Source organism: Carlito syrichta, unplaced genomic scaffold (genome assembly GCF_000164805.1).
Source record: "Carlito syrichta isolate Samal-C Ts95f unplaced genomic scaffold, Tarsius_syrichta-2.0.1 Scaffold307155, whole genome shotgun sequence".
Lineage (NCBI taxonomy): Eukaryota > Metazoa > Chordata > Mammalia > Primates > Tarsiidae > Carlito > Carlito syrichta.
Window position 1 is genome coordinate 444552 of NW_007251251.1, and position 11239 is coordinate 455790.

Here is an 11239-nt window from a genome sequence, read left to right on the forward strand (position 1 = left end):
GGCAGGTGGGAATGGGCCGAGGGGTCTGGGCCAAGGCCCCCTGGGGTAGGAACCAGGCCTGCTGGGTGGCCATGCTGGTCTGCCCCTCTCCACCAGGCCTGGCTCCCAGTGGCGCCAGGCCCCTGCAGCCTCAGAGGGGGCTGGGAGGACAGGGGAGGGGGTGCCGAGGGGCGGCATCAAGGTTGAGTCGCCAGCCTCTGAACTGGGATCCCCTTTCTTCTCCCCCTGGTGGGCTCCAGCTGTCCCTGCCACTCTGCGGGAGGAAGCAGGGGATGCTGGAGGCAATGAGCCTTTGGCAGAATTGAAATGGACTCAGTTATCTTCACCCACCATCCCCCACTTGGAATCGAATTCCAGTCCCACCCAGGGCCCCCACCTCCCCAGACCTCACCCTTCATCTCCACCCCAGTATAACTGCCCCCCCATCTCTACCCACAGGCTGAGTCCACCTGGCACAGGGGAAGCGGGAGATGAGGGCACTCGGGGGACAGGCGTGGCTCCCAGGCTGGCTCTGCCACCTACTCTCAGGTGGCCTTGGACACAACTCTGGGTTCCAGCTGCCTCCTCTATCAAGTGGATCCAAGAATGCCTCTCTGGCAGAATGGATGAGACGACCCTGTGGAATTGAGGCTAGGAAAATGCCTTGTCAACTTTCAAGTGCTGGGCAAATGTCGTCTGTTGTCATGAAGCCATGTCTCCAGGGGCCACTGTGAACAGGCAGCTGTGTTTTTTGGTTCAGCTGTCTCGGGGGCTCTGGTTAGCTCCCAGTCCCCGAGCGTCCCCCTGGGAGCCTGGCAAGCCTCCCCTTCACAAGAGGAGAGTCTGCTTGGCAGGTGGGCACAGGGCTGTCTCAGGCAGACCCAAACTTGGAGTGAATGTCCGAGGCCAGGCAGTCCCCCATCCGCAGAAACCCTGTGCCAAGGACAACAGGGCAGCCATTGGCTAGGCCTGCAGTAAATGGCATTGATGTGTTGCAGGAGGAGGCAGGGGACGCTGGAGGGAATGAACTTTTGGCAAAATTGACATGCGTTGAAGACGGACCTTTTTCCCACCTTGAGGCTAGAGGCCAGGGACACCCTCTACCCTCTACTCGCTGCAGGCCTGGCCTGTGGCTGCCCTGTTGTTCTTGGTCCAGAGTCTCTGCAGTTGGAGGGCTGCCTGCCCTCGGATGTTCACTCTGAGTTTGGGTGTGCTCGAGACAGTCCTGTGCCCACCTGCCAAGCAAACTCTTCTCCTGCGAAGGGGGAGCTTGCCAGGCTCCCAGACAGGGGAGCCAAGCCCCTGCCCAGCACTGCTGGCCCGCCACACTCCTGCCCCATCTCTCGGCTAGCTGGGCGCCAGCAGGAGGGCGGGGTTGCCACAGTCTGGCCTGGATTGAAGCCTTCCCTCTCCAGCCTCCACCCCTCACCTGAGTCACTGTTTGGTTTTGCCCAGCTCCGGGACTTCTGGCAGCTTCCCTGGAGAGGGATGAGGCAGGTCCCAGCCTGACAGGCATGTGGCACTCTCTGGGCACGTGCCCAGCCCGTGTGTTAACACGGGAAGAGGGGGGCCGAGGTGACTAGGTGAACCTAATATGATTCTGGCCGCTTCTTCGGTCCTGCCTTGGCTTTCGGCCAGTTGTTGCCCCGGAAGGGACGGCGTGGGGTCTGATGTGCGGTGTCTGATGCCCGTCGAAGTCCCCACGGAGGAAGCCTTTGGACAGAAGGTCCAACACCGTGTCGAATTTTAGACAACTTCCCTTTTCATTTTAACTGAACTTTGAGCTCCTTGGACAGACATCGGCTCTTATCTGGTGTTCGAGTCCCTGCTCTAGAGCCTCCCTAGCCCCCTGCACTGGTGGCCATGAGGTGGATGGGAGGGGGGCTGAAGCATGCCACAAGGGGTCTAGAAGACAGGACCACAGCTGGCCCCGTCAGCTGGCCCAGACCCTCAGGCGGCAGGATTTCACATACAGACGTGGGGCTGGTGGAACCAGGCTCGGCTTGAAAATCTCCAGCTCCCTGACCAGCAGTTCACACCCTCCCTCTCTCCTTCCCTTCTCAGCAAAGCTTATGGAAGGAGAGTTATCCGGGGCATCACACAGTCTTACCTGCTGCCCTCCTCTCCAGTCACAACCATCTGTCTCTGCAGCATCCTCACTGTCCCATTCAGTGGCTTATTCAGCCCTCTCCTCCTGAGGCTCCTTGTAGCTCCTGCACTGGGGGTCACCCTCTGCTCCTCCTGGAAACTTGCTCCTTTCTAGGCTTCCTTGATGCTGCAAAATTCAGACCTTTCAACTCATGGGCAGGTGCTTCTTAGTCACCTGCTTCCTTCTTCTCTGGTTACCTAAGCAGGCCTACCCAAGGGCGCTCTTATAATTCTTCAAGCATTGCTCTCTCTTCTGGCCACAGGACCTCTGCACACGCTGTCCCTTCTGTCTAGAATACTCTTTTCCAAGTTTCCTGTGTCCAGTGCTTCCTTGGGAAAGCCCTCAGTGAACTCTTGGACCAAATCAATCTAAAGAGAACACATGTTCACTCCCTTTCTTTAGTCCAGTGAATCCCTCTTTGTAATTGGGCACCCATCTCAGTGATGGTTTGATTACCGTAAACTCCAGAAAACAAGAGAGAGGATCTGGTTTTGCTAACCCTGGAATTTCCCTGACCTCCTGACAGGTGCAGTCCCCGCTTATCCCCAAGGGATGCGTGAACACGCGACCCCAGTGGATGCCCGAACCCAATGATACTGCCGAGCCTATATATATTATATTTTTGTATTATGTCTTTTTCTATCTGATAACCGAGATGTCTGCTAAGTGACTAACGGGGAGGATGGGTCTACAGCATGGATATCCTGGACAAAGGGAGGATTCACATCCCAGGCGGAATGGAGCCGATCGGGGTGAGATGTCATCACGATACTCAGAACGATGTGCAATTTAAAACTTACGGATTGTTCGTTTCTGGGATTGTCCATTTAATATTTTTGGACCGTGGCTGATCACGGGTAATAGAAACCAGGGAGAGGGAAAGGGAAGTGAATTTAGGGGGTTGCTGTGTAGCCAAATGCCTCCCAACCTTCTCCCCGATGTCCTACTGGTTTCTCCAATGCCACACGGGATTCTTGCTCTTCCAGGAAAGCCTGTCCCGCCCCCAAGTACCCCAAGCACTCCCCTCTCTGGGAACAGACCTCTCATCCCCTCGGCTGCCAAGGCTTGAGACTAGGAGTCATCTGGGCTCCTCGCCATCTTTCTGTCTTCCCATCTGATCCGGTGCCAAGGCTAGTCCATTCTCCCATCTTAACATTTCCTGACTGGCTTCCCTGGTTTTTCTGCTTGCTGCCGGTTCCCCCAGACCTGAAGCACCAACCTTCCAGCCTGTCTTCTTGCCTCCAGTTCTTTCCTCCTTCCAGTGTCCACAGCCCCCCCAGAGCCTGGCATTCGAGTCCCTACTGGCTCCAGCCTGTTTCTCACATGCCCATCACTGCTTATGCCGGTCGACGTTCACCTCCCTCCATTATTGTGGCTCCAGCGGCTTCCTCTGCCTGAAATATTTCCCCCAGCTCCTTTTTATCTCCACAATCCAAAGCCTGTCCATCCCTCCAGGCTCAATTCAAGTTCTTTCCCTGCAGGGCCCTCCGGGGCGTCCCTCTTCAGAACCCCAGTGCCTCCCGGATGCTCTTGCCTGTAATGTATGTGGTGTTGCGTGGCGATTTTTACTAGAAATAGTGATTGGGTCAGGAGCTGGAGTCTCACTCAGGCAGCCCAGTGAAGAGGCAGGAGCCCACATGTTGGTCCAGGATGGAGGCTTCCTTTGCTGTTTTTGAGGGTCCTGTTTTGGGGGATGCTACCTCAATCTCTCCCACTCCTAGTCCCCATGCTTCGGACAGGATGATATTCCTGCCCTGGGGTGTGTGACATTAACCTTAGCTCCACTGGCGATAACTTTCCCAAGACACAAGGATCTGCCCACCAGAACCAAGGACACCTGAGACTTGCTGGGATTACTAGGACGAGGCCCTCTCTTGCCCACGACGTTGAACCTGAAGCTCTGTAGCCTTTTGCCACCACAAAGAAAGAGCCTTTCTGAGGAAATGGAGACAAGAGGTAGACAGAGAGACCCTAGGTTCTGGGGGGTGTTGTCTGAACCTTTGATTCAAGCTGTGCCTAGAGCCAACCCTATTGTCTTCCCGCTTCTGATGGGCCTAGGTTCCCCCTAACCCCCCTGGGATGGGTTTTCTCCCTCTTGCAACACAAAGAATCCTAACTGGTAGATGGGTAAGAAGAAGGGAGGCTCCGAGGTGGCCAGCTTCTGGGCTCATGGCATCACCTTCCGGGAGGTCATGGCGTGGCCTCCAGTGCTGAGGATGGAAGCCTGGCTGTGCATGCCCTCGGTCCACACACCCTGTGCCATGCGCTGGCATCCCACGGTCCGTAGGGGTAGAACGAGAACCATCTGGACTGCTGATGGCAGCCTTAGGGCCCAGGGTGGGGCCAGGACCCTGGAATGTGGACACTGAGCCTCAGCCCCAGGACCTCTCAGGATGCCTCAGCGGGACCCCCAAATTCGGAGTCACTAGAATATGGGAGGGGGATGGGCACATCCAGGCTTTTCCAAAGGGACCAGTTCCAGCCCAGGGAGGAGACCCAAGCCCACCTCTCCCAGGAGCCCTTTGGGAATGTTGCTGGAAACAGCTGGAGCAGCGATTGCCGGGAAGGGAACAGAGGGATGGGGAAGTTCCTGGATGCTGTGGGAAGAGGCAGGACTGAGTGCCCTGGGAGGGAAGCAGGGTGAGGGCTGGAATGTTCCTGAATGTTCTTCCATGATGGGGCCTTTGGGAAATGTTCTCGGCCTCACCCCTGGGATGGTTGGGGGGCTGGAATAGGTAGAGGCCCCAGCTGGAGCATCACGGGAAATGGGAAGTACTGTGGAAAAGCCCTGCCTTTCCATTGAGCCTGGGAGGAATCACCTGCATGTGGGCAGGATGAGAGCCATTCAGGGTCGAAATGGGGGCACTGCACGGGAGACCCGAGAGGCATGTGCTGAGAAAGCCCACCCCCGCTTTGACGGAGCCGGACAGCAATCTGGAGCCCAGTCTGGCCCAGGGCAGGAGGACTTCAAGGGGGAGCCTGGCTAGCTGGGGAGGGTCAGCACAAGGGCAGGGGTGTTGGGAGGAGCTTGGGGGTGGGCCGGAGGCTTGGCCTGTTCTTCTGTATCCAGACGCCTGGGGGCCCAGCCCTGTCCCCTGGCCTCCTGCCCACCAGCTGCCACAAAGCTGGGAGGAATCTGCTTTGCATTATCAGAGGAGCTGCCTCCCCCAGGCATATGGTCAGCAGACCCCCAGCCCAGAGCATCGCGGGAAATGTCTTCCATTGACCCCAGAGCTGATCCTCCCCTTTTTCCCTGGAGCATCGGGCTACCGGCTCAGGGGGCTCCCCCACCTCGGGCCCCTCCCCACTGAGTGAGGAGGCTTTCCCATGGTTCCAAGTCTTGTCTCAGCTTCACTGCCCTGGATGAAAGAGGGAGAGAGGCACCAGGAGAAGGGAGGGAGCCCCCGGGGGCCCACAAAGGTGAAGGGTCGCGTCCCCCAGCCTAGAGAATAAGGGAGGCACAGAGCATCCGGGCCTGAGCCGAAAGGAGAGAGGCCTTTGGGGTAGTGGTGGGGAGGAGGTGGGAGGACTGCAGGCCTCAGGGCCAAGGAGGCTGATGGCACAAAGGGGTCTCCATCTGTCCTTTGAGTGCACTGGGGGCTCAGAACAAGTCTCAACGTCCTGGGTGGGGACCCCCAGCCCCATGTGGCCACTGAGCACTTGAGACAGGGCTAGTCCAAACTGATATGTGCTCCGAGAATATCATGCACACCGGATTCGGAAAACATAGTAGGACCAAAAAAAGTCACATATTTTATTAATATTTTGAAAATATTGATTATATGTTGAAATCATATTTTAGATTATTGGGCTAAAGAAAATATATTATTAAGTTCCCCTGTTTCTTTTTGCTTGTGTAATGTGCCTACTAAAGATTTCAAATTACATATATGTGATTTGCATTTTATTTTTATTGGCGAGTTGCCTCAGATCACACTCATTCATTTGTTCCGCATAATTTTATTGAGTGCCAACTATATGTCAAGCAAGGTGTTAAGGATTAGAAGGTGAGCAAAACCAGACCCTGTCCCTGGTTTCCTGGAGTTTATAGTAATCAAATAATCACTCAGACGGGTGCCTAATTACAAAGAGAGATTAAGTGGTCTAAAGAGAGGGAGTGAGCATGGTGTTCTCTAAAGCCTGAGTTGGGTCCCTAGTTTGCTGAGGGCTTCCAGAAGGAAGTACTAGGCTGAGGACACTGGGAAAGGAGGGAAAAGAGCATTCTAGACAGAAGAGACAGCATGTGCAAAGGCCCTGTGGCTAGAGAGAACAGCCCAGCTTGAAAAAGTATAAAGCTGGTTAGGAGGAGGGAGGAAGAGGATGGCTGGAGCGAGGCAGTGAGTCCGGGGAGCCGGCCGGGGCCCACAGGGACCGAGGCCATGGCAAGGATGGGACGTCGATGGAGCACTTCAGCTGTGGAGACAGACTCGAGAAGGAGGGCTGGAAGGCAGGCAGGAGGACTTCTCCACAGCGTGGCGAGGGAAGGTGGTGCAGAGGGCTTTCTCTTGTGCATCTCCGAGCCTCTTTGCCCCCAGCCCCAGGAGGCTCAGGCTGGTGTCAGCCACTCCCCACCCCCACATAACCCACTTGCTCTGAGGAACTCTTTGAAACCCCCTCTTCCTGCCATCCCTGAACTACCTCCTTGACTTCAGGCTGCCGCTGGCTTCCCCCTCTGAGCCTACCCTGCCCCGTCCCCCACTCCACCCCGCAGCCAGAGCAAGTGTTTTCTAAAGTGCAGGTCTGGGGGTGGCACCCCTCTACTGAAGACCCCCCGAGGGCTCCCCAGGGCTCTAGGAGTGTATCCAGACGCCCTAGCATGTCTCCTCACCAGCCCTTCCCTGTCAGGCCCCAAAGACCCCTTGCGGTTTGCTGGGCTCCAGGCCCAGCCTCCCCAGGCCCGGGCCTCTGCTGAGTTGATTCTTCTGCCGGAAGCACTCTCTTCCTCTGGCCTGTCAACTCCGCTCATCCGTGAGGGCTCAGCTTCCACAGCCCTCCTGTGACAAACCTTCCCTGAGCCCCAGTGTGTGGTGGGTCTCGGCTGGGTCCCCACTCGCCCCTGCCATGGCAGTGCACAGCACACAGGGCCTGTTGCGCCTCCCTCGAAGATGTAAGCTCTCCAAAGGCAGGGGCTTGTGTCCCTGAGTTCCACAGGACAGTATCTGGCTTTCTACCACCCAGGCGAGAGAGCTACTCTCAGGGCAAAGAGTGTGTTTCCCCCATCAGAATGGGGGTTCCCTTAGGAGAGGAATGGTGCCTCCTTCATCAGATTGGAGTATTTGCAGGTCTGGAACTGTCTCCTCCATCAGATGGGCTCCCTCAAGACAGGGACTGTCTTCCCTGTCACACTGGGGGTTTTCGGAGTACTAGAATTCTTTCTCTTACTTATTCTGGGTCCCTCCTCCATACCCACCGTCTTCTTCACAATCCTCAGTCTGGGGGCAAAGGGGGGAATGGAAGACAAAGAGCCTCCCTTTGCCCCATGTCTGACGCTTGGCAGGGGCTGGCTGGCCCTCCTCCCTGGATCTGGAGGTCTGGAAGGCTTGTTTGCTGTTCTTACTGGAAGAGCAAGCCTCCACCAGCCTTCCCCTGTGACCATAAGCCAGTCCCACCGGAGGACCTGGCCAAGTGACCGGCAGGGGCTGAGCAGCTCTGACCACCTGCCCTGCCAGCCTTGGAGAGGGGCACAGGCCAGGGGCCAGGAACCGTGCAGCCCCAGGAGCTCCCAGGCGTGGGCCAGGCAGGGCTCAAAGCCAGGCTGGCAGGAGTCAGGGTTAGGACCTGCCCACAAGAGTCGCGAGGGAGGGGCCCAACTCCAGGCCATCTGGAGCCAGATTGTGAGTGTGTGTGTGTCTGTCTCTCTCTCTCTCTCTCTCTCTCTCTCTCTCCCTGGCCATGTGGGTGGCTGGGAGCTGCAAGGTTGTGACCTGGCCCTCCTAGCAAGCCTCTGGCTCCCTTGTGGTCAGTTTCACTCCAGATATCTGGTCAAGTTCACAGCTGCCCAGCTTCCTGCACCGTCATTTTCACTTTCCCTTCCCAAGATCTGGGAGCAAAGGGCCCCCACTCCTTCCCCACCCCATGTAAGTGAACTCCATGGCTACACATGTGAACTTGCTGAATTTCTGTTGAAACTTCCCTGCTTGGGGGTGGGAATAGGACAGGAACTCACAGAGTTGGAAATTATACCTGGGTCCCTGCCACACACCCAACCACCCCAACCAACTCAAACCACATGTATTTCCAGAAAATCTCTTGGCGCTATTTTTCTTTCTTTGTTATTTAATGTTCATCACTTATGTTTTATGTGTAGGTCTTGGAAGGGCCTGAGAAGTGATTACACAGGAGGCAAGGGGGAGGTGACAGGAAGGGTTACAAGGTTCTGGAGCTAGCGGCCCCAGCGGGGGTCCGAAAGGGTTCCATCTCAGCCCAAGGGGAGCCAGGAGGGGGCCCAGAACCAAACACATGCTAAAACATACTTGCAGCCCCCCAGTCCCCTCCCCAACTGCCGGAGAGGAAATACACTCAGACGCTGTCCCTCCCCCTGGACGCACAGGTGAGGGGCCAGCACATGAGTTTCCTTTCTCATCACAGACGGAGGTCAAAGAAATGCTGTCTATACAATGCTCCTAGTCCCTTCTACAGGGTTGGGAGAACCCTGGGCCGGGGAAGGGAGACTACCAGGGCACAGCAGGCCTGGGCCTCGGACATGCTAAATACAGAGGAAGCCACACTCATTCCAACATCAAGCACAATGTAACAGGCCAGGGGAGCGATGGAAAGGTCACAGAGACCTTACGTCCCCTTTCTGGTCAAGCTAAGGGAAAAAACAGTCCTTTGCGGGGTCCTCTCAAGTTGGGAGAAACCCCCGTATGGGTCACAGTCTAACTCAGTTCCTTCTTGCTGCATTCCCACGTTTCTTCATCACAACCTTCTGGGCCCAGCCAAACCCATGCCTGCAGGGAAGGGGAGGACGGGAGAGCATTCCTCCATGTGCAGACCCCAGAAGACGGACGCCAGCCCAAGCCTCAGCATTCCTTGGCCCGCCAAACCCGGGGGCCGGGGAAGACAGCCCAAGCAGATCTCAATTCCCTCGGAAGCTTCTCTGGCAGGATCCAGTCTCAGCCCAAGAGGAGGAACTCGCGGAGAAAAGCAACAATTCTCACCCTCTGCGTGTGTCCGTGTTCATCTGGGTGTTGCAGGGCGAGGGGTCCTTAGTCCCCGACCCCTAGGGCTGATTCTAGGGGCCACTGTTGGCTTCGGGTCTGTGCCAGGACGGAGGGCAGCAGACTGGGGCCACACCACAGATGCCACACTGGCATGCCCGAGGGAGATGGACAGAGGGAAGCAGCATCCCCTTCCTCAAACCCCAAACCTGACAAGATCTTGAAGGGTCCATGGACCAGGCCTTGGGGGGGGGTAACTCCCCAGGGGCTGGAGAGGGGTCTGGAGCCAGTGGAGGGTGGAGCCGACTTGGCTTTGAGACACTTCCCAGGTGGTCGCCTGGGACCCTACCCTGTTCCCAGGCAAACCTGAGGCCCCTTGTTTAGAGAGGAGGGTGCCAGCCTACGCTTGGCCTTCCCATTGCAGGGGGGCTTTGAGCAAGTCACTCTGTGCCTCACTGTCCTGTATGTAAAATGAGGGGAGTGGACTGCGTTTCAAAACCCCCACCTAGCTCTGCCAGGCCTCTGACCCTCTCTTCATCTTAGGCCAGAGAGGAGAGGGGGTGGTGGGGGGCTGAGGGTGCTGAGAGAGGGTTTAGGCCACTGGAATGCTCCCTTGTTTCCCAAATTCACAGTGTAGAGTCCGTGGCTCTGGTTCCTCAGCACCTCCCTCTGAGTCTCTGGGGCCTTGTCACTGCTCCCCAGTGCCATCCCTGGTGTCAGCCCCCTAGATAGGACACCTGCTGGGGTGGGAGGGGGCTGGCCCACCTAGCATGCGTGGAGGAGGGGCACAAGGCCTGAGACAGCGATGGGGCAGGGGCCGGGGCAGGGCGGGGAAGGCAGCAGGGGCACGTCTCTCGCTGGACAGGGCGTGTGGTCAGAAGTGGAGGAGCCCCCCGGGGTGCAGCCACAGGGCTGTGGTTTGGGGCCTGGACTCCGAGGCCCCACCCAGAAGAGCTCAGCTCTGCCAGGCTGGACCACCCCAGGCGGGGACGTCTCCGTGGGGGTTGACTGGAGCTTCGGTCGTCGGAATGCTGGGGCGGGGCTGGGGCTCCTGGGTCGGCTCACACCGGGGACGTGGCCGTGGACTCGCTGCACAGGCTCTCCACGATGTCGGCTCGCTGGATGCGGCGCAGAGCGGCCAGGAGGGCGTCGAGGGTGGCGCTGTCCTGGGCAGCCCAGCTGGCGAGCAGGGCGCGGACCGGGCAGGCCTCGTGGGTGAAGGAGTCTATGTGCTCGGGCTGGTAGCCCAGCTCGCCTGCCAGGTGCCGCCAGGTGTCTCCCGCGGAGCCATTGAGCAACTTCTCCACCTCCTCCCGCTTGGCCGGAGGCAGGTTGCTGTAGAGGCCTCCGTCACCCTTGAGGGCTGTGGAGAACGCAAAGGGTGTCAGGTCCCGCCCCTGTGCCCCTCGTCCCCCGCAGCGGGCACAGGGGCCTGGAGTGGACCCAAGGAGGGCCACCGCTCCTCCCCACCAGGGGCCCAGAGGCAGAGGGGCGGCCAAGATGAGGTCCTGGCTGGGCGCTGGGCAGTGACGGGCCTGGGGGTTGCTGACTCATTGTCTTTTCCTCCCCGTGGCTCCAACAGGATCCCTGCCCCAACCTCCTCCCCCCCCAGCAATTAATCAAGGCAAAGGAGGAGACAGGACTTAGTTCCAGACAACTGCAGCAAGTGTCCTGGAGCCGGGCTATGGGCCACTAATTAGGGTACATATTTAACGACTTGTTCCCCAGAAGTCCAGGGCAGGAGGCTAATTGCAGCTACTTTGGGCAGTAATTAGCCCCCAGGGGGGACAATTAGCTTGATGAGTCTGGCTGGTTGCTCCGACTTGTAAAAGCCTCCATTTCCCAAGTCCATCTACCAGGGAGGACCTCTTCCTTCCACTCTCCCCTGCCAGCCTCTCTCCAGTCAGCCTCTCCATCATCATGTCAGCCCCTCTGACAGTCCTTCCTGGAG

General features: G+C 57.7%; 1 protein-coding gene across 1 annotated transcript in view; it reads right to left on the reverse strand.

Annotated features, from left to right (window-relative positions):
- Positions 1 to 9988: 9988 nt before the first annotated feature.
- NGFR (nerve growth factor receptor) overlaps positions 9989 to 11239 on the reverse strand; it is a 16971-nt gene continuing 15720 nt past the window's right edge. Inside the window, exon 6 of the mRNA XM_008063959.1 lies at positions 9989 to 10651. Within this exon, the coding sequence (XP_008062150.1) occupies positions 10350 to 10651 (302 nt within the window). The 3' untranslated portion in view covers positions 9989 to 10349. The remainder of the gene's footprint in view (positions 10652 to 11239) is intronic.